Source organism: Lagenorhynchus albirostris, chromosome 11 (assembly GCF_949774975.1).
Source record: "Lagenorhynchus albirostris chromosome 11, mLagAlb1.1, whole genome shotgun sequence".
NCBI lineage: Eukaryota > Metazoa > Chordata > Mammalia > Artiodactyla > Delphinidae > Lagenorhynchus > Lagenorhynchus albirostris.
In genome coordinates, this window is record NC_083105.1 from 26,646,147 (window position 1) to 26,669,981 (window position 23,835).

At 49.4% G+C, this 23,835-nt stretch overlaps 1 protein-coding gene across 1 annotated transcript in view; it reads right to left on the bottom strand.

The window, feature by feature from the left end:
* PLXNC1 (plexin C1) overlaps positions 1-17,373 on the bottom strand; it is a 141,975-nt gene extending 124,602 nt beyond the window's left edge. The window contains exon 1 of the mRNA XM_060165098.1: positions 16,315-17,373. Coding sequence (XP_060021081.1) covers positions 16,315-17,373 — 1,059 coding nt within the window. The remainder of the gene's footprint in view (positions 1-16,314) is intronic.
* Positions 17,374-23,835: the final 6,462 nt, after the last annotated feature.

Genomic DNA, 23,835 nt, shown 5'->3' on the forward strand with positions numbered 1-23,835 from the left:
CATGCTGGCAAGGATTTCGCCAATGTCGTGATCTCTGCTCAAGGAAAAGATGTCATAACCTAAGAGAACGTGGCTTATTTGCATACAGTATTCCATAGTGAACTCAGTTTAAGAAGATTTTTAGAAAACCCATTGGAGATTTTTTTTTTCCTGTTAAAAATATACTTTTCATACAGTCGGGGAAGATGAGGAACTGTCCTGTTAAAATGAAGCTGAGAAAAAAAATCTCTGTGGGTCTAAGAATCAGAACAATAGATCACTGTTTAGGTAAGGATGCCTCGTGACCATGAGCAGAAAAAAAGAAAAGTCGGTGACCTTTAGATGTAAAAAAAAAAAAACCCACACCACACATCTTGCTTTAAAATAAAACCAGAATTGTTCAAACTTAAAATCGGCTGACCACGCCTCTTCTTTTTATTAAATATTTGAGCATCTCAGAAGTGCTTAACTCAGAGAACTGGACGTCATCTCTGCCCGGGCATCTGGAATGTTCTAACACCACTATCCTTGGCTGGAGGACTCCGTTTTCCCTCATCCCACGACACAGACAGAGTAATGACTGTGGACTGTTGATTATCCATCCACAAGGACCAAATGGGATAGTGTCCTCCCACGTCTGGTATACAGTAGGTGCTTAATAACTGTAGCTATTTAGATTAGCTAAGAACCGTGACATCACAGTTAGCCTTGGCTAAGGTGGGATGAAGATATTCTGTTTGTGAAAGACTGACTCCAAAAAATCCCAGACGTGGCTCAAAAGCCGAAGAAGAACAAGGAGAAAATTGCTTCTAAATTACTGTCCCATCCTCTCTAGCCTCCTTCCCTGGCTTCCGACTGTTTCTCAGTAATTGAAGTTTTCCAAATTAAGTCCTGGATCAATAGCATGGGTTAGTAGTAGGGCCATTAAATCAATGTTCCCGAATTTGAGAGCTGGTGGCATAGAACAAACCACCTGGGACTAGGGGTCAGAGAAGTTAGGTTTGCATTCAAGCTTGGTTCTCATCCCCTGGGTGATGTGGGCAATTTATCGAACCTGCTGGGATTGGCCTTCTCAGCTGTGAATAAGGCCAATGGTGTCTGATCGGTAGGGTAGTTATGAGGGAGAGATAATAATGATGGCAGTAATAATAACATGTTGATACATGCTAGCTGCTATTATTATTAGTAACTTGCACTTACTGTGTGCTGCTTGGAATATTTTATAATACTCCGACTCAATAAGGATAGCATAGGGTAGTGAGCCGGACCTCCAGGCTTTCGGTCCTGGCTCTGTCACGTTCTAACTAATTTTGTGCACATTATTTAGCTTCTCTGTGACTCAGTTTCCTCCTCTATGCAATGGAAGTGACGACAGCAGCATTTATGTCATAGACTCAGCATGAGGACTGAATGAGTTAAGACACAAGCCCAGGTAAAGCTTAGAAGAACAGCGTCTGGCACAGAGTAACACACAGTCCATGTGTGCGATCATGACCTTATTTAAAAACACAAACGGTTGATGCCACCCCTGTGGCAGTTATGCCCACCTCCTCCTTGGCCACAAAACCCTAATTTTGTTCAGGTAGCAATAAACCCAAGCCCGGGAAACCATGATTAGTCTAAGCCACACAGTAATCCCATTCCCCGTTGCCTGGTACTTGCTTTCCTACCCCTTAGAGCTAGGGGTGGCCATGTGGCCCAGTTTGGGTCTGTGAGATGCAAGAAATCCACTGGAGGAGCTTCTGGGAATAAGCTTCCTCCTTGATAAGAGGAGGCTCTTGAGGAGAACTCATTTGCCCCTCTTCCCTCACTTCCTCCCTTCGGAATCTGTGATGTGAGGCTCCCCGTGCAGAGTGGTGACAGCCATTTTTGCTTCCATGACATTCAAGATGGAGGATGAAAACCAACAGATCGGTGCAAGGGAAGGACAAAAGACCCTCAGCTCCTGAGGACACCACTGAGCTCAGACTTCCAAGCTTTAAACTTTTTACTAACAATGATGTTATGGTTTAAGCCACTGCTAATTGCCTGCAACGCAAAGCAAGTCCCTGTGTAAGAAATGAGAGTCATGGCTGGGGACATGGCACTAGACTCTAGCTTTTCCTCAGCTACAAAGGACCAGGAACCGGCCAAGCGCTTGTTCCTCTCACCCTGGAGGATCCTGGCCACGGTCAGGATTGTGTAGCCAATTACAACAGCGAGCCTGGAAGAAAATAGGAAAGCGCGGGCTTGGACCTCAAGTAAACTCGAAGGGCTGCTCTGGCTGAATGGAAATGGCTTCTTTTGTGCTGGAAACACACAGAAATGGACAGGTCCCTGTGAATGGAAAAAGGAACCCTCTGAATGGCTTCCTTTTGCTCATTTCAGCAAATGCAAACAAAAGAAAGACAGGCTCCAGAGAAACCTGCTCACAAAAGTGAAATTAATACCTGGGGAGCCAAGTAGAAAAAGGGAGAAAATAGTGCAGTCGGCCCCCTGTGTCCAGAGATTATTTTCACTCTTTTTTTTTTTGGCCTATTTTCTATCATGCCCTTCTCTCCCTTTAAGGCATAATCACTAATGTTGCTCTCAGCCTATTCTGTCTAGTTTATTACGTGTAATTTATTTCTGAATTCAGGCCTCTGCTTGTTCTTCTGTGTGTAACAAGGTTAATGCCTTGTAATGATGCCTTTGCCAGTTCTGCATCCCGCGACAAAATCCGATCTTGATTTAGCTCTAAACCTTGTCTCCCCTTTGGGCTTTCTTGGTTCCCTCAGAGTTGTCACTCTGTGTCTCCTGCCTGCCGTGTCTAACCACACGTCCCGCCTACACTTGAGCCCGCTCTCAGAGGGAAACTTTTTTCAGTTTGAGGAAAAAGCTACCTTGTCTCAAATGATGTTTGGGCTAAAAAAGAGAGAGCCTTGGGCTTGACACACCAAAGCGGAACCAAGGCTACTGGGAAGGGGTGAGTGCTGGGTGTGTGTGTGTGTGAGAGAGAGTATTCAGGGAATACTGGGCACATCACAAGGGAAACAGCTTGACCTCCTTGTAGCTCCTTCATAAATCTTTCATTGACCATAAACACCCCCCAGCGTGCACTGCCCAATTCCAGGGGGCACCAGCCATGAACTCTAGGGTGTGAATGGCACGCTCTGGATTTGAGTACCACGTGGCCCCGCCCCTACCACGTGGAAGATGGCCTGACTCAGCAAGGATCACACAGCCGCTCACAGCCACGCTGCAGCTATTGTGGGAACAGCTGGAGGAAATGTGCACAAAAGTGGCCCCTCAAGTGTTGGGGAGACAGCAAAAGTCAAGTCTTTGATCCCCCAAGGTGATGAAAGGACTCCCTCATTTGGGGTTTTCTTTATGGGGCCAGGGCAAATACCAACTGGAACTTCTTACACATCGATAAAAAGCCTCTCGGGCAGTTAATTTTGTAGTCTATTCCTCTTTGGCATACACTTAAGGGAAGCAGTTTCTTCATCATTACTTACCCAGGGGCCTACTTGCAGTTAGGAAACCTCAGCAGGAGTCCTATGCCCAAGATCTGGCCCTGCTCCGTCCCTGACAGGCTGCTTGATTTGGGCAAGTCCCTGAACATCAATAACCGAATCTGTAAAATGGACCCAATAATACACACGCCCTGTCTATTAGCATTGTCGTGAGGCCCAAATGAAATCATGTGTGTGGAAATGATTGGAAAACTATCTTTATCAAGCTAGAGAATGGAAAGAACAACTATTCGCCCAAGGTAGATAGTGATTTTCTTGGCCGTTAAGGCGCCTGTCGCTTTTCCTTATTCTTCTAGAGTATACCGCACTGATCGGGTTCTAACTTTACGGCATCTGACGATCTGAAGGAAGAATTAACCTTGGGGACTCAAATGATCCAAAGGAAAAGTTCAAAGTGTGCAGGAGGAATAAAGAAGGGAAGTTTAGGGACATACCTGGGCAGCCTCTATACCAGGCAAGCATGGGGGGCGTGCAGCTGAGCCACGGGGAACATGCAAAGTGGTGAGGTCTGTATTTCACATCCTCCCACGGGCTCTTCCACCTGCTTCCCTCCCTCCAAGGCCCCAGTGTCCTCCAACCTCCCAGGCCTTCCTACTGCCAAAGTCCCACTCTCCAAGATCTATCCTTCCTTTTTCCTGCTTTACACTCCATCCCCCACCTAAATCTCCATCCCCTCCATGTGGCTACTTTCAGTCAATTACCTACAAAAAGACAACCTGACTCGAACAATTCACAAAAATATATGAATTGCTGATAGTGTAAAAAAATGCATTCTCCTAGATTCTTAGAGTTGGAAGAGACACAGTTCAACCATGTTCTTCCATGAGGAAGCTACTGGCATTCTAGATGGGATATTTCTTCACTATGGGGGCTGTCCTCCATGATGCAGGACTTTTAGCATCTCTGACACCTGCCCAAGAATACCAGTAGTGCCCCCCCCATCATTTTAACTTCTGCAAAACCTCCCTCTCTCGCACTGCTAAATACCCTCTAAATAAATGGCATCCTCTTCTTTGAGAACCTGTGGAATCGCTCCCAAGATTTCAGAGTTGCTAGAAAATGATTATCTAGACATTTCTTCCCTCCAACTCTCTCCCTCCCTATCTTCCCCATCATGGTGATTGGTACCAACATCCACCCTCAGCTCCTCTCTTTCCATCAGTCCCCACACCCAATACCTGAAAAATCTCAGCTGAATTTCCCAGCAATCTTACATCTATCTTCTCCATCTCCATGGTTTCCACCCAGTCCAAGCCCCCATCATCTCACTCCTGATCTACAGCAAGAGCCTCCTGGTTTCTCTCTTTCAACCTACAATCTATTCTCCATCCAGTAGCCAGAGTGATTCTTTAACGTATAAAGTAGGCCACGTTACTTCTTTGACTAAAAGTCTTCAACGGCTTTCTATCACGCTTAGAATTAAACCCAAATGCTTCCCCAGGTCCTATCTGATCTGGTCCCTGCCTACTTCTTCAAACTCATCCCTTGTCACTCTTTTCCTTCACTCTGCTTCAGCTCCCACAGTGTCTTTCTTTCAGACTCTTTAACATGTTCCCATCTTTCTACCTCAGGGCCTTTGCATATGCTACTTCTGCTACCTCCCCTCTCTTCACACCTTGTAGACTTTTTTTTTTTTTTTAACTCTTTCAGGTTTCAAGTTCAATGTCACCTCCTCATGGACACATGACTATAGATCATCCTATCCCTATGCCAGTAGTTATTCTGAATCATAATATTCCATTTGTTTCCTTGAAAATAATTATAATTACAGTGCTTTAAATTTTTTTATTTAATGTCTATCTCCCGGTAGACTCTAAGCTCTACAATAGTTTATCTTACTCTACACTCTGCAGCATACACCTCAGCATCTGGCATGTTGTTAGCTGTCAATAAACATTTATTGAATGAATGAACGAATACACGGATCAGTATTCGAATGCTTTCAGTCAATATCTCACCAGGCAACCCTGGTACATTGCTAAGTAGGTCTAATCATTACAAAGTTCTACAAAAGTTCATTACAAAATTTGTCCCTTGCAAGCACTGGGCCTTGGTTCTGCCTTGGGGAACAATACTAAACTACCCCACATCTGCTGCCATGTAGCTTGGCCTTCTCTAAATTTCACATCCATAGTTCACTGACAGTTTGCAAAAGACAGTTCCTAGGTCTTTTGCCATCTCCACCTATAGACAGTCTATAGACTCAGTGTACTTAAAATGAGGCTCTAAGTAAACAAAATACTTTAGGTATTTTCGTATCCTCTAACCAAAGTGAAGAATAATAGCACTGTTCTTGTCCCATGTTTAGAACAGCATAACCTGTGAACTGTTGCATTTGGCTAACTCTTTAAAATAGAAATATTGAATAACAAAGTGGTAGCATGGAAGAGTAGAAAGAACAAGAGATTTAGGGTAAAGAAAAATGTGGGTTCAAGTTCAAGCTCTATGACTTATGAGCTGTCTCTAAGCAGTCACTTAACCTTTCTGAGGCTTCTCCACCCACCCACCTGCTCCATCCAGTCCATTTATGGAGGACTTGGCTCTTGGCCAAGTGCCTGACCTGTAAAAATCCAGGTGGGACTGAACTCCCTATTGTCAAACTAAGCCAATCAAATGAGTTTTGAAACAAAATGCAGCATCTTGTCATTGGCTTTCTGACACACACAATAACGGAATGAGTGCTTGGAGTGGGGACCGCACTGACATCCACAGTTCCTGCAAAGAATTCTGGGAATCCATGAAACCAGATGAGAAAAAAATCCTATTTTAGCAAACTCTGACTGAAATTCAGCATTTCATTTAATTATGAATGCAGACCAGAGTCATATTAACTGAACCTGTGACTCTGTCATCAAAAGAAATCAGATATTTTCATATCATTTTATAGTTGTTGCAGGTATCTCAAAATACCGTTTGTCCTTATCGCTACTTTGCAATGATGGTAGTTACCGCTGCTAGGTCTTGCTATTTAAATGTGCTAAGATATATTACTCTATTTCAAATTGGAAAAAACATTTTGATATATCTGTAGATCAATATAATTGGTTCATTTTGCAACTCTCTCTTTTTATTTTATGTGTTTAAAACCACTGCTCTGAGGAGGGAGCTACAGGCTTCCCCAGAGGTCCACAGCACAAGGGCTCCGTGGGAGGGAGGGGCACAGAGATGTTGCTAAGCCCAGGAGACTGAGACTGGGTGACACCTGTAACTACCAGCTGCTCTGGGCCACCTAGCCCTCCTGATGCCTCAGAGGAGCAAGGACCAGCACGTGGAATCCAATTTCTAAGATTGCTCGCCGATGGCAAAGGAATCTCAGAAGGACGTCAGTGCAGAATAATTAGGAACAGTTGATGTGTTAGAGAATATCCTTCTCGAGTAGACTCTTCCAAGACCAGGCTGGAGGGAAAGACCAGGAATCTGGCCTCATTGGTGAGGGAGTCACAGGGAAACTCCCCTCTCTTTAGGCTACCTGGCTTTTATTCCTCCTATAAACACAGCTCCAGGGGCTTGGGCTCCTCTTGGAAGCTCTTATCTCGCCGAGCCATAACCACATCTTCTCCACGCCATAACCACATCTTCTCCACGCCATAACCACATCTTCTCCACGCCATAACCACATCTTCTCCACTAGATGGAGAGCACCTTCCTTCCAGTTCAACAAATCCTTACTGAGGGCCCACCGTGCAGTAGACGGCATTCTGGATGCCTGGGAAACACTGATGAGACGCCCCTGGCCACTCCCCTCAAGGCGCTTACAGCCCCAATGGCACCGTGTTGAGCCCAACACACAGCCTGGCCCACAGCTGGCATTCCATAGAGGCTGACAGAGTGGATCCCCAATTCCTCAGTTCCTGGCCAACCGCTTGCTTAATGGCCCTTTCTGGGGGGTCCCAAAGATATCTAAAACTCGACGAAAATTAAACTAATTGGTCACCATCACCTCTCAATTCTACACCTTAAAAAGCTATTTCATTGAACCCCTCCTCTCCACCTGCACTGCCACCACCTCAGTTCAGGTCTCCAACACGCTCACTTGGATTACTGCAGCCCACGCAATCCATCTCTTTCTCTCCACGTTCCTTGCGGCCACTGCTCTAGACCAAGGCAACGTTATTTCTCACCTGGACTACTTCGAGAGCCCCCTGCCTCTGCTGGGGCCAATCTCTCATTCATGCCCCAAAGGGCAGCCATTTATTTAGGAATTCAAATCCAGTGGTGTCGCTTCCCTTCAAAGGCTCTTCTAAGCTTTCAGAAAAAAATACAAGCTCCTTCCCACTGCCCAGCAGGACTACAGGATCCGCTGCCGCTTCCTTCCCCAACCTCTTTCCCCGACACTCTCCCCTCTCCACCTCCCTAACTCGACCACACTAGCCTTTGCTTCTCCAGAATGACCAAGTCATTTCCCCTTTCGAGGCCCTGCACTGCTCCTCAGTTCCCCTTGGGGACGTGTACAGCTATCCCTTCTCATCTTCCTGGTGGCCGCACAACCTCCTTAAAGAGAACTTTCCCCAACACCTCAACTAACACAGCTCTCTTACGTCCTGTTATTTCTCTCAGGGCCCCCATCTCAGCCTGGGCCTTAATTCTCTCATCTGTAAAGTGGAAGTAATGACATTACCCATCTCATAAAGTCGTGGTGAGGATTAAACGAGTTCATATTGGTAAAGTGCTGACTTAGGACAATACCTGGTGCGAAGTGAGTGCTCTAGGAGTGCTAGCTATCATTTTAATATAAAAATAACCTCTCTATCTGCTGCATGTTTATTGTCTACTCTGTTGATCATTGGTACAAATATTTCCTCACAGTGCTTGGCACATAGTAGGAACTCAAGAAGTATTTGCTGGTCCTTCTAATCAGCGGTTTTGCCTCTCATCTTGCCTCATCCATTCTTCTGAGTGATCTCTCTAGAACACAATCAGATCATGTCTGCCTAGAGCCCTGCTGCTGTCCTCCATCAGCCATGGGCCATGGCTTTCACACCCTGCTCAGCAGAGTCCCAGAAGTTCCTCTGAGATGCCACAGGGACAGGCAGGGGGTGGGGGGAGGGCAAGCTGCAGGATTCTGGGAACCTCCCCACCCCTGCTTCACCCTGAGCCCCGGCACTTGGCAACGGCCTCACCCAGAACAGCAGGTCAATGATGATTTATTAGCCTTTTTCTCATACTGAGCCTCTGGTTTAAGATTTAAAGCCCAGGTTTAGAAAGTCTGAAAACAACTGACCATCAGGATAAAATCCAGCCATCTTGGCCAGTCTTATTAAGCCCTTTGCCATCTGGCCCTGCATGCTCATTTCTGGACACTCCCCAGCCAGGGTGAGCTACCTGCGGTTCACAAGCTTATTCAACTTCCCTCTTGTGCACAAGCTGTGCCCTGTCTCTGGAACTCCCTTTCTTGCCTCTTCTACTTGGCTTTAAGCCACAGCTCCAGCATCACCTCTCTGAAGCCTCCCAGGTCCTCCCACGCTGAGTGGGACACTCCTTCTTGGGGTTTCTGCACCACCTTTTTGCTAAACCTCTCACGATGTCTTAGGGCAACGTGAAGGTTTGTTTTACTCTCGCCCCTTCTGTTACAGCAGGCGTCGGTAAACCACCTGCTGTGGACCAAATCTAGCCTGCTGCCTGTTTTTCTGAATGACCTCCTGCCAAGCTAATCGTTTTTACATTTTTAGATGGTTGGAAAAAATCAAAAGAATAATATTTTATGACAAGTGAAAACTATACATGAAATTCAGATTTCTGTGTCCATAAAGTTTTACTGGAACATCCCCGTGCTTGTTCATTTATATGTTGCCTATGGTTGCTTTCACACTTCAGTGGCAGAGTTGAGCAACGGCAACCCAGACTGTATGTGGCCTGCAAAGCCCACGATATTGACGATCTCACCTTTACAGAAAAAGTTTGCCGACTTCTGCGATAAGAACATGGCCAGAGAGGTGGGGTGGGGACTGCTGGGGTCAAATCCCCCTCGTAACTCCTCTGAGGAGACACTACGTGTAACTATTGATTAGACAGTCAAACCCATCAACTACAGAAACAGTAAAACTTAAGTCACAATTCTATTTGGTTTTGTGATGGTATATAAATTAGTATTAATTTTCTATCTTGATGAAAATGCTAAGAAAAACTATGCGCGCAATTGATTAAAAAAAAAAATCTTCCCACTACCGTGCCCTGCTCCCACAAACAAGTTAGGCCCAGGATGCCTACAGACTGTGCCCCAGCGGACTTCGGTTGTTCTCTGAGCAGCCCTCAGTGATCATCAGCTATGTGCCACCACACATTCAAGGAAGACAGAGGTAGGCCACGGAGAAGCCTGAAGGGAGGTAGAGATGATTCCATGCTGCTGTAGTCAACATGGCGATCACGGTGTGGCTCTTCCACCTTCCCATTCCAAGGCAGCCCGCCCACACACCTACTGGGGACCACTGCATGATGGGCTTCCTTCTTCTGACTGCACCTGGGGTCAGTACCTGCCCCAAGGGCAATGAATCCCTACCCTGAACGAGGGCTCATAATCTGGAGTGAAAGGATGGGCTGGACCCCATTCTCTCTCTTTCCTGGTCATTTGAACTAAATAACATAGAAAGCTGTTGCCAGTTGGTAGCGATGCAGAAGGTTAAATGCTATTGAAAGGCAGAGCGGGGGGATCAGGTCAGGCTGAGGCACATTCAGGTGGAGGGGGTGAGGGGCAGATGTGTGAGGAAGCCGAGGTGGTCACTACGTAGCAGGACTGAGGGAAGCGGCCACGCTAAGTCATGTTGACAACGAAACCTTAGAATGAGCGCCCATCACACTTCCTGCTGTTACACCCCTTTCCGCTGCCGGGAGTCCAGACCCCCTTCCCACTCCGTATCAGCCCCATCCTAGCACTCCTAAATAGTCATGATAGTAATGATAGTAAATACATACACAGCACTTACTATAGGTCAGGTAGCGTTCACACATATTAACTCATTAATCCAGACACAAATCCTATGAAACAAATAGGACCCCTACTTCTAGATGAAGAAACAAGCACAGAAAGGTTAAATAATTTGCCCAAGTTCACCCAACTGGGAAGCGGCAGCTGTGGTCCCAGTCGACCTGGCTCGCGTCTGTGCAGGCAACCACTGCACAGTACTGCTTCTCGTCCTAGATCTCCATTAATCCCACCTGTTTCCATCCATTAAATGCCCCATCCCCTTGTTTGAGCTTGCTTATGTAGATCTTTGTTTCACGCAACCAACCGTGCCTAATTAGGATTGAAACTGGTATCAGGATTGATCTTTGTAAAGACCAGATCCTTCAAGAGAATTTTGGTGTGGTGTACAGCACAGTAGAAGGCTCTAGACATCTTCCCCCGCACCCCACATCCTGGAATGAAATGCAAATAGACTGCTGTCCGAAAGGGTGAAGGAGCTAATTTAACTATGACCTATAGATTCTTGAGACTCCGACTCTAAACTCAAAAACAGTTAAGACTTCAGAAGTTTTTCTAGGTATTTCCTTTGGGCAATTAGAAGAGGATAAGGAATATAAGGGTAGTGGAATTAGCTGGTTACTTTAGATGACCCTAAGTAAAGCTGCAATGAAAACAGTGGCACAAATTCTTATCCCAGGTGCCTCAGGTGGACGACAAGGGAAACTGATACCTTACAGCTGTGGTTCTAAAAGCTGAATGTATATTAGAATCACCTGGAGAGCTTGTTAAACCACAGATTGCCAGTCCCACACCCTACTCTTGAGTTTCTGATTGGGGCCCAAGAGTTTGTATTTCTAGTAAGTTCCCAGGTGATGCTGAATGCTGCTGGTCCAGAGACTAGAGAACCCTACAAGTTCTTGAGGGGCTTTGTGCCCTACAGCACAGAGCCCTCTCCCCTTGTCCGCTGAAAAGCACGATCACGCAATTAAATTATACCACAGAAGTGCCAACCATGCTGGGTTTCTATGGTCAAAGGTAACTCCCAGATTGGCAAGACCAGAAACCTGGTGAGCCCCATGAATGGGGATTTCAGAGGAGTGGAGGATGCCAGTTAGGCTCGGACTAGGGAAGAAAGAGGCCCCAACACATCAGACACCAAGAAAAAGACAATGGTTAAGGGAGTATGAGGTGGCCAGGTTCAGGAAAGTGTGGCTGCCAACCACAGATAGCATCCCCAACATGATCCCCCGTTTACTAATTCAACAAGTATTTCCTAAGGTGCTATGCTAGGTACTCTGGGTTCAACAGAGAACAAAATGTTACAAGGTTCCTGACCTTCTGGGGCTTGTATTTTAACTGTGGCTGCTAACAAAGACAGGAGCGCCTGTAACCCAGACTTAACAGGTTGAGATTTCTGGATTTAGTTTATGAGCTAGTTCTTCTGTCTGAGAACAAAAGCTGGGAGCCCTCCTTTAAGGTCCTGTAAGTCTCCCTGAGGTCGTTTATAAGCCTGAATACAAAACGTGCCGGCACTACCTAGAAATTGACCACTGAGGAACTACAACCCTCCCAAAGTCTGAATTTCAAGTGCTCAAACATGCAGACCCAGAAACCCCGTTGGCACTCAAGGATTCTCTGTTCTATTGTCTTATGCCCAGCAAACAGCTGATCCCAGAGCAGTTGCAAGGGCCTAGCAGGCTCCATGTAGGACAGGATTGACACCAGAACCCAATGTCTGTGAGGCTGGACTGTCCACGGCTGTGTGTTACAGGCCCAGGTCCTCAATCCTCTACCATGTATCAGTTGTGGAAACCAATCAAAGCTCTCCAGGCCTCAATTCCTCATCATAAAATCATAAACATAAACTATAATCCTTGCCCCATAGGGTGATTATGAGAATCAACCAAAAATAAGGCATGTGAAGTGCTTAGCACAAAGCCTGGCCATAACAGTCATCCAGCAGTAGGAGCTCTGATGGCTTTTCCCTCTTTCTAAGTGGTTGTTGGGCTTTTTAAATCTCCCTTGCATATCACATGTGTGTATGGGGGTAAAATTCACCATCTAGTCCGTAGACTGCAAAGTGGCTAGACAGGATCATAACAGAAACTAAAGAAGAAATAAACATTGCAGGAAGGCTGTGGATTTTGAGGTCAATAAGGGTCACTGCCGAGTGGCCCTGGGACATCACTTCTGCATGCAGTAGCTAGAAGTGTCTTGGGTTACTGTCTGCTGGAGAGCATGTGAGTGTTTTGTGGTTGTCTGCATGACAGTTAAATTATGTCAGGCTTTGGAATTATGTGAGTGTGGAGGAAGCAGGTGTGTCTCTCCACAAGTGGTAGAATGAACTAGAAGAGTCAGTCCTGTTGGCCAACACAGTAGGAAACATGCCACCCTCAGTAACTATAGAGGGGGTAGCCACCACGTTTAAACCACAAGCAACCCCAGGCCCCAACTATGGCGGCCAAACAATCTGGAACAATCAGACTTCAAAACGCAGGTGTACACTCTTTTCTACCATATGCCAAGGGTAACAGGAGTTCAGAAACAAGAGGAAGTTAACTTGTACATCATTTGAAACATTCACTTTTCATGTTAACCCAAGCACATAGATATGTTATGGAATAGAATAAAAAAAAAATCACCTTAAGTTTTAAAACACACTTCAAGGGGGCACCCTCCAGCCTCAGCCCCATATCCTAGGGGAGGTTGGTTACTGCCTCTAATTAGGGGACTTTGAAGGGAAAGTCTGAAGCACCAAAGTGGTGGAAAGAATACAGAAGTAGATATTGTGAGACCCGGGTTTACGCTGGAGGCTCTGACGCTTGGTTTGCTCTCTTGAGCAAGTTGCTTAAGTGATCAGCTTCCTCATCAGGTAAATGAGAGTGTTCCTCAGAGAATCAACCTTACACTTGATGAGGGCCTCAAAAGAAGTAATGTATGAGGAAGTGCCGGATTATTAGAGACTGTCTACAGAATTCGGCGGCCTGGGCACGCTCACAGGCTGAAGCTCTCCCGCGATAGTTGTGAAAGGAGATTCAAAGTTGGAGGCAAGACAGACAAAGTCACGGCCCAACGTGTGAACGGCTGAGGACACACTCATTGCGCAAGCATCTTGTAAATTAGTCTTTAGCGGGAGAAGCTGAGGGCCAGCAAATCAGCCGACAAGAGATAAGGAGAGAACCAAGAAATGAGAAAACACAACCCAGTCGCTCCTGTCACTTTCCTACCCATGGTTGACTGAAGATGGAAAATAAGAGCGAGTCATCCAGGGGTAGCGGGAGGAGGCAAGCAAATCTAGCCCCTGGTGCTTTGCTGCCTGTGGATTACCGTTAAAATGACTGTGTCTGCTCTGGAGGAATCCCTGTTAGAATCTACTGAGGCTCCCTCTGGAGTGTTTCAAGTTTTGTCTATCTCAGGCACCTGTAATTCAGCATGCCTTTTCCAAAACACACTGAAAACCTGAAAATAAAACACAGAACAAATGCAACCCAATGACATCATTGTTCTGAGTGACAACCAGGGGGGCACACTGATCCCATAACCCCATTAAACGGGGCTGCCACCTGCTACTGTCCTTTCAATGGCAGAATCAGTGGCGCCAGCACAGAGCACAAATATTTGTGGAAGTCTCTTACCTGCCTATTTAAGAGATTAGAAAATTGTCAGCGTTTTCATCAAAACGACCGCCTTTTTTTTTTTTCATTCAAAACCTCTCCTGAAATTCAATCCCACTAAGGCTTTTTAATTCATAAGAGCAGCAAGGAATTTACTTAAAGAATCATTGCAAGACTCCAAGCTCCTACCTGTGCAGCTGTGACAAGCTATTGTTTGAACCGGAGTATATTATTTAACTCGGATGACAAGCTCAGGGGGTAGAGACCCTGTCTTTCAGAATCCGCAGCTCTGAGCACACTGGGAGCTCTCCATAAACAGCAGCAGCAAGGCGTGCTGTGGAGGGACCTACCTTAATTATTTCTTTTTCCAATTCCAGATTTTTGGCCGCAAGTGTTTATCCCTTGCTTGATTTCCAAGGGGCAGCTACCTCCCAGAAGCTCCCCGCGAAGATGGATCAACAGCTCTCTGACTTTCCCTTCCCCTCGTCCCAGTGCAAGCAGGAACACCTGATCAAGCCAAAATGTGGCTTCTGAGTGAGTGCATTCAGGGTGCCTGCTGGGTTTGGAAGGGAACTAAGTCCTCCAGGCCCCAGTGGGTAGAGAAAGGCGGTAAAGAGAAATGTTTTGGCTCCACACATCTACACAGCTGTCAGATGGCAAAGCTTGGACTTCCACTGTTATCACCTGCTGCGGGCCTCCGAGCTGTCTTGTCATTAACCCCGGGGACCAAGTGCGCCTAAAGCTCGACACCAAGTAATATGTGGGGGTTACTTTCAAGTCTTTCAACGGAGAGGTCGAAGGTGATGATTTTTGCCAAACTTGAACTGTTACGTAAGAAGGCTCTCGCAAAGACAGATATTAAATGTTAAATGACACTTGTATAGCAAGACGGAGTCATTTAGGGAGCATTGTGTGTTATGTATGCTTTAAAATAATTATAGCAGTAACTAAATGAAGGCATTATGCGTGTGCCCCAGTACACAAGTAGTGGGCAAGGAGGAAGAAGCAAATGACCATTCTAAGGGGCCTTGCAAGAGACCTGTTTTTTCCTTCTGGGTAACAGGGCTAATATTTGGTAAGATGTGCTCTGCGTGGGTGGGGAGGGGAGTGTCTTTCCATACACTTATTAATATACCTTACAGCCAACGTCCCCTCTATGCTTACACAACAAATGTACCAACACAACACGTTTTTCCAGGTGGAGACTTCTCGCCTTCCTCTCTGACGCATTTCATATCAAAACAATGGCAACACCTGTAGCCGTTCATTTCTGCTCTCTGATTTCCGTCCAGTTATAAAGGAGGCGCTCAGCAGGCTCCCCTCTCAGGAGCCATATGCGGACTTGACGTGCCAGCAGCCTTGGAAGGAAGACGGCCACGGAGAACTGCACAATGGCTCCATAATCCCCATCAACTGAATCCTCTTGAACCGCCGCTTTGTTTTCCGGTCAAAGAAATGCCAATCTCAAGAGTCAAGCTGTGGCTGCCCTGGGAACCCAGGGGAAACCTCTGCCGTTTGCCTGGGAGGGTGGTGCCTCCGAGCCGCGCGATCTAGTCGGGCAATCTGGAGCCCAGAAACTGCCTGAAGTACCCTAACACTTTCTCTTGCTCTCCCCTCTAGGGCGAGGCTTTTTACCCACAAAGCCACCTCCAGCCTGCTCAGCTTCTCCCCCCAGCTGGAGATCACAGCTCACGCTCAGCGGAGCCACAGCCCCGCCCCCTTGCACGGGGTCACGCTGAGGGTTCTGTTCCCGCAAGCCTGAGCCTCTGTTCCAGGCTAGCGCTGACCCATGTCGAACAGGCTACCAACTCCTCAGACCACCTCACACGTGTTACGGGGTTGGTGGGGGGAAGATGGGGGGCACAAAGACTGGGGTGTGGCAAGTCCTTTAGGTTCTGGGGCTTCTCTGCCTAGGGCACTGTGTTTGGTAACGCCGTTGAGGGCAAGGCTCAAAGCCACACGCCCGCTAAGACCACACACCTGGGGAAGAGATTAGGGAAGGGCGGGGGAGCGGCGCGGCGAGGCTCAGACCCAAACAAGCGCCCATGTTTGGACAGAGAAGGATGGCAATGGGATGCAGCCACCAGAGTTTTGAGCCTAACTCCTACCCTCGCCACCTCCCTTCTTACACTCCCTCGGGGACCTCTGGCCGTGCTTTAGAGTAGCCCGAGGTCTCGGAGACCGTAAGACAACGGCCGTCGGGCGGCCGCCGCCGGGCTGTGTAAATCCGGGACCTGGTAAAGGTCAACCCTCTCCCTCCGGCTCTGCCTCGCCGGCGGCTCCGCAGCAGGAGCGCTCCCCGCAGCGTCACGGGGTTAGGACTTACGCAGTGGTACTCAGCCTCGAAGTCCCAGCTGCAGGTCTTGGTGCGCGCCTGTATCTCCCTCATCCTAAAGAGGCAGAGTGCCGTGGTGGCGGGGGAGCGCCTCTCCTGGTCCCCTCCGGTGGCCGCGCTGAACACGCCCGCCCAAACGTCCAGGGCCTCCACCAGGCTGGAGGAGAGCAGCAGGCGGCGGCCGTCGGGGTGGCCGTGGCCGCAGTCGAGGGCTGCCTGGCCCTGGAACAGGACCTCGGAGCTCTTCGCGATGCGCGCCATACTGGGCCAGCCGGTGGCGGCGCCGCTCGTGTAGTTGTAGGGGTAGTAGGGGAAGTAGACGCTGCCGTTCCAGAGAAAGGCGTCCACGAAGTGCAGGCTACCCCCGCCCTCGCGCAGCTTGAGGCGTCCCGTCTCCTTCGTGGCCAGGCTGCGCCCCTCCGTGTCCTTGAGCGCGATGGCCGTTTCGCGGTCGGACGCCGCAGGGTTGCAGCGGCTTGCCGTCTCGGGCTCGGGCAGCACGTAGGTGGCGGCCACCGCCAGGTACCAGCTGTTCGTGTCGCCCGCGAGGTACACCACGCCGGCCGTCGAGCCCTGCGGGTGACACGACACCACCTCGGTGCCGTTGCGCAGGGAGCTGCGGCTCAGATTACCCAGCGGTCGCACCTCGCAGGCGCCCCGGTCGAAGGTCCAGCCGGTGAGCAGCAGCCCCCCGAGGCCGGCCGCCCCCTCGCGGTAGGGCAGCAGCAGCTTGCTGAAGCTGCTCCCCGGCCGGGGCCGCGCGGGGGGCGTCAGCGAGACGGGCTCCGTGCAGTTGCCCGCTTGGTCCCGGTATAGGCGCGAGAGCCTGTGCTCCAGGCTGTAGTCCAGCTGGTCCAGGCAGCTGCCGCTCGCCACGAACACGCCGTCCTCCCGGCTCACGGCGATGGCTCCGATGGCTTGCTCCGACCGCCACACGGGCTCGTCCGCGCCCCGGCCGGGCGCCGCGAATGCCAGCAGATAGGCAAGCAAGGGCAGAGGCGCGGCGGGGCGCTGGGGGCGCGGCGGTGCCTTCCTCCGGGAGACCTCCATGGGGTTGGGGGGGCCGCCCCCGGGCAGGGCGCGCGGCGGCGACGGCGGCTCAGGCGCGCGGCGACTGAGACGCGGGCGGCGGCGGCTCCTGCGCGCGCTCGGGCTCCTGCGGCCGCCCCATCCCAGCAGCTCGCCCGGGAAGGAGAGCGGGGAGGGCGGCGCGCGGCGGGCTCGTTCCGGCAGCCTGTGCAGCAGTGGCGGCGGCGGCAAGCCCTGCGCGCTCCGGTGCCGCTTCCTCCTCGCCCTCCTTCTCCGGAGAGTTCCTCTCTGTGCAGCGCTGGCGCTCGAGGGGAGGCGCGGAGGGGAAGGGAGGGGACGGGCGGAGGGGAGCGAGGAAAGCGGGGAGGGCTGGAGAGGTTCGGTGCGCTTGTGCGTTTCACTTTCCCATTGTGAAAGTGGGATGCAACTAGCCCCCTTCCTCATCCTCTTCCTCCTCCGCCCTCCGCCCTCCGCCCTCCGCCTCCTAGCCGCCCGCCCTCCCTCCCTCCCTCCACGCCCATCTCCCTCCCCTCTTGATTCGGTGAGATAGGGAGGAGGGAGGTCTCGTAATTTGGGTTACTGTGTAGGTGGCCTCTTTCATCTATTCATAACAAAGCTGAGCCGCCTGCCGCTGCCGCCGCGGCCGCCACCATCGCCCTTTGGCTCGCCCGGGGCTCCCGGGGCGCGCTAACAGTGCACCGAGCTGGCTCCTGCGCCTGTCCGCCTGCGGGGCTGTTCCAACGTTCGGGTTTTGTTTACGAGAGCAGCGGGGCGGGGGGCGGGGGGATACGCAAGGCTCGGGGAACTGGGACCCAGGACCCCGAAGGGTTGCAGCTGAGGCCCGGATCTCGGGCCACTGGAAGGCTGCGAGGGCGGCTGACAGGTGTGGAGCGGCGGGAGGGAGGCCCTGGGGAGGAGCGCGGGAGACGGTGGCGAGCCGGAGGCTCAAGGGACCAAGGCGCCCCTGTGACAGGGGATGGGTTTCCCCGGGTCAGAGGAATGGGGTGGAGGAAAGGCAGGCGCCAAGATTCTGGTCTGGACAATCCCTGGGGCCAGAGCTCCCATATTTGAAAAGGTTCTCCAATCTCCCTTGGCAACGGAGTCCCAGGCTTTCAAGCCTAGCACTTTGGAAGTTCTACTCATCATCTAACCTGAATGATCATGGCTAATATTCATTGAGCACTTACTGCTTGCCGGGCCCTGCTCTAAATTCACTACGTGGATTAAGACTCGTTTAATACCCGTAACAACCCTATTAATTAGTGACTGTTAGTATCACCTCCATTTAATAGAGAGGAGAATGATCACGGAAAGGTTACAGAACTTACCGGGGTCCTACTGTTGGCAAACAACGGAACTGAGATTCGAATTCCATCTAGCTCCAGGAGGGCTTACACCACCCCCTCTAGCCACAGTTCCACCTGTGATCTTAACAGTACTACCTGGAGATCATTCTTAGCAGGTGAGACAGAAAAGTTCCCCAAGTTAAATACTCCAACCTACCTCGCCAGCCCAGCCTTCTAATCTCAGAGCCAAGTACCCTTATTTCCCGAGAGGCTCTCCCTCTGTCTCCTCCTTTCCCACCTCTTTCCTTTGGACACTCTGAGGTCTCACCAACTCACCCAGGGGGCAAGTGCCAGCTGGGTTGCCCCCCAAACCACCAAGAATTTCTGCAGCACAGTGAATAGCTGAATCATTGCACACCTGGGGGTAGGCTCATGATTTCTCAGAAAGGGGCCCCGGAGGATGCACAATACCTCCCAGCGTCCTGAGGCAGCTGATGGCACCACCAGCACCCTTACCATCTAGCGGGTGATCCAGGGGGTGCAGCAGGGGGACCCCGAGGACCCTATGCACCCCTGAGAAAGGATCTCTGTCCCATCTCAGGCTATTTCCAGGCCAGAGCCCCTAGGGAGGTTAATTGGTGGCAACCCCTTTCTTCCTTCCCCTCCCAGTTTCCCAGCTCTAGGTAGAATCTGTTTGGGGGTGGGGCGGGGTGCGTGGGCTTCCTCCACATGCTCCTGAAGGAGCAGCTGTTGCAGGTTTGAAACTTCTACAGCAGGGCTCCAAGTTCTCCCCAGTGCTGGGGGATAGGGCAGGAGGAGGAGGTCTGGAAGGCTTGAGGAGAGGAGGGTGAGGTGAAGCAAGGAGCAGAAGAGGAACTGGGGCTTCGGCCCTAGACGTGCAGTTAAAGGCTCCCATCATTCCAGCAGTAGCGCTCATATTCTGAATTCAGAGTGGTCATCTTTCCATTCATCATTTCCTTGTTTGAAGTTGGATAACATTATGTTTGCCTGCCGGGAGGCAGCAAATGCTTTCCCACGAGTGTCAGGTGGCTCCTTCTGCTACAGTGAGAGCGGGTGGGGTACCCGTGAGGAGAGAGGGAGGGGAAGGCCTAGAGCTACCAGGTGGATGTGAATCAGGAGATCTTAGGCAAGGCTAATCAGATGCTCTCTGCTCCAGAATAATCAGGCCTTACTCCCCCCATTCCCTACCCACCTGAAATGTTTTAAGAATTTCTGCACTGCCGGAAATCTCAGAGGCATCTGCAGAAGCTCATAGAACCCTTCACAGCATAGCAGGGGATGTACGTGCCAGTAGTTTGACAATGTTCCCTGTGAATGATGAAGAAACACAATGAGCTTCACTGCTGTCATGAGCCGGCTGTGGCAGTGTTGTTATGTGCTGAGAAGCAACAGTTCAATTCCATTCTGGACATAGTTTGACTTCACTGGTAACCAAGTCATTTCTCTAAGTCCCGTAGAGTTGGTACAATCAGGAGCCGACCATCTTGGGAGCTATTTGGATTAAACATACTCTGTGGTGCGGCATTTTGATCACTACTCAATTCATTCCTGCCTCGTTTTGAAAAAGAAACATCATCTCAAAAAATACTACCAGCAAGAAGCACAAGTGGCTTTGATGGCTACAGCTTCCTGCCATTCTACTGGGCATAAGCCCCGCTCCTGAGAGCAGGCTTCTTTTCTCTCCCATTTAATTGTATGCAGGCTCCTATGGTGAAAGACATCAGAATCTGTGCCTACTTTTTGGCATGAAAAATATAGAAGACTAGGAAGCATATTATTGTGTTCTTTGCTGATTCTACCCTGTTTTGTACAAACATGTTTGCCCCATTCCAATTTTCCTGTGTACTAAAGCTCCACCTTCAGGACACAAGTTCACATTTGAAAACGGTGGGAGACATGAACAACCAAAATAAATATTTAGGCATGTGGATTCCGTATGTTTTTGATCCCTTTCTCTTGGACACCGCTGTCTGGCCAAGGGTGCAAATCCCATCGGTGACAACACTCCCCTCTCCAGCTGATGGAGCCCATCCTGTTGGGTGTCACGTATCGTACATTCAGAACTCCTTGTAACACAACTGGCTGAAACCCAAAAAAAGGAAGATGGTGCAGATTTATCCTCCAGACAGAGGCCTGCTACCACGGAAACAGGCAGTTCAGACCGATTCGGAGCAGTTTTTATTCGTAGCGTTCACTAGATGGGAAAGTCTTCATGATGAGAAAATATCAACTCCCTTAGGCACCAAAGGCAATCCGGGTTAACCAAACCATCCACATCCAGACTCATTTCTGCCGGACAGGACTTTATAGATTCCGTGGTTTCCTGCTGAGGCTCAGGACATTAAGAACCGGTCGGCAGGCAGTTGGTCACAGTCGCAAGATGGCTATCATTGGTGCTTCAGTTTACTTTCTGACGTAAAAAATTCTGACAGTGGTCTGTAGGGATGACTGGGCCAGCAGAGATGAAAAGTCACCAAGAATATTAGTTCTGGCGGCCAATGAATTCTCTTTATACCTTATTTATGTAGCTACAACCCCCTGGGAGGCATCTGGGAAACACCACCCAGTGGGTTGAATAGTTCCAGTGTTGTCCGTCTAGGACTTAAGACAGGCCACTCCCTTCTCCACAGCTTTGCTAAGTCTATGTGGTCTTCCACATCGAGGACTTTATCAGAGCCTCTAGCCCCCTTTGTGACTGACAGGAAAAAGAAATGAGCCAGGCTCCTTTCTAGTCTGCTGATGAGTAGATGGCTGAAAGCAGATAAGATGAAGAGCCATTTAATAAGTTTGAATTGATGCTGAGAGACGAGGTGAATACACTTCAATCGACATGGAAAGTCAGTCAAAGGCACAGTTAAGATGTGGCTGAAGGAACACGGTGCCTCGTCTTCCCTGCCCACCCAACATGGCCCCAGACAATTGCTGATCACCCTTAACCTCAGTGATGGTGCCCGTGCCTTTGGTTAAAGAGATGAAGGCTCAGTGGTGTTCCTTCAGTAGGTGGAATTTGGGTTCACTCCCAACATTACAGTTGTCCTTTGGACATCATGTTGTCCTCATGGTCATTCACCAGCAGACATACAACTCTGCAAAGTAACAATTCTTTACTCAAGATCCAATGACTCCCTTTAAGCTAAAAAAGGGCCTTCACTCAGCTTTAGGGATAGATGAACTATTGCCTATGGAAAGGATGTAAAAGGTCAGATGTTTTTAAGAGACAGTGGTGTCCAGGACATCACCCTGCCACCCTAGTACCCCCCTTCTCATGTAATATACTCAGTGTCATGAAGTTTCTCTTGATCCCTTTCTCCAAAACATTCACCAAAACCATCAGTGGTTAAGAGTCTGAGACCATTAACAGCTGAAAGCAAAATACGCTAGATCATCAGCCATCACCGTGTTTTTTCCAGACCGACTGGAGTTCACCCTGCATGGAGCGCACAGTCATCTGTAAATTATTACTCCGGGTTTGGGGGACCTCTGTAACTTGCTGAGCAGTCTCTTGGTCACCAGCTTGTCTCTGATTTTCACAAGGTTCAGGTCTATCCCTGCTCATGTTTTTCTTGCTGCTCTTTTGAAATACGGAGCCAAAAGGGCATCACGGACTAGACACGAAACGCCGATCCCTCTTTAATACAGTGTCTTTTCCCATGTCTCTGTTCTGCCATCACAGCTCTGAGGCTCCCCGTCAGCGTAATTCTAGGCCCTGAATCCTTTGATAACTGGCAGCTTGGCATAAACCCATTCAAAGAGAAGAGCTGCCAGAAACCAGGCTCTCATATTAATAAGAACTTGAATTCTTGAAACAAATAGCAGAAGATAAGATAAACACGCGGATAACATCACAGTCACCCATATTTCTGTTTCTTTGAGATTCTGACAGGGAGATGCTTGAGCTGACAATAAAGTCGCTGGACTTGGCCGTGAGTGGTCTGCTGCTGGCCACCAGGCTGGCGCCCCCTTCTCATTTTTATGGCCTTGCCGCTCCCTAGAAAATATTTCCACCAATGTGGACAAGAAGCAACTGGCATCAGCTCTGGGCCTGGGTTGTTGCTGTTGGGAAGCTCAGCGTGTGGTGCCCGTGATGAGGGCGACCCCACTCGTCATCCGCCGTGGGGAAGGCGCTGGGAGTATGGACATCCAAACAGCATCATGCACAGATCCCAAGCGCAAATGCAGTGGAAGGCTGAGCATTTACCTCGCCCTCTGCCCCTTCTCTAATCCTCCCTATTTGTTTGTTCTTCCCCATTTGTGCTGGATATTCTCCATTTACCTCTACAGACCCCACGCTTCTCCATCCTGCTCTATACCCACAAGTTTGACATTCCTGGACATCTCCCTCGCTTTCTGGCTGCCGGTTGGGTTCAGCCAATGCGAGGCCCCAGCAGGAAATGCAGGGGTGGGTGGCTAGGGTGACATCCAGATATTTATTCTCCCAGTGATCTGTCCATTGGCCTTGGCTGTGTCCCTCTCAAAGGCTGCAGATCCTCTGGGCAGCCCTATCCTACAGCCACAGCTACAGTCCCAGCCTTCTCTGGGTTATCACCATCCCTCACCCTACTCCTCAGGCCTGTGGGAACCAACACCTCCCCTGTTGCCAGCCCTTGGAGGTTTCTCTTCATCCCATCCATACCTCTGCCACCAACCCTTCATTAACGAACCCATTTGCCCGTGTCACCTGTTTTCTGCCAGAACCTTAACCGATGCACCAGCCTCCCTCCAAGCGTGGATGGAGAAGTGACCTAGAAGGCTATTTAGATCTGTGCTTTCTGTCTGTCCACTGATAGAATGCATGAAACACTGCTAGGCACAATAGAACTCCTGGTCTTTCTTTCCAAGTGTTGGCTCCCCCAAATCTGGATTTGGAAAAACTCCATTTCTCTTCCTTTTGCACAGGCTGTCCTATGCTAGTTCAACCTGGTAATACAAACAAATGGCAACCTGACTGAGTGGGATTATATAATTTTTCCAGCTAAATCATAAAACTAAAAGCTTTACCTTAAAAGTAAACTGAGAACTCCTGAGGGCTAAGGGTTCAAGAGGTGGTGGGGGGCAGCAGTGGTTCTGATCTCTAAAACACTGCTGAACACTTGAAGTCTATTTTCAAATAAGACACGAAACTGAACATACTGCTTTTTCCTTTTTAGACATTTCTCCTTAAGTCTGAACTTCAGCA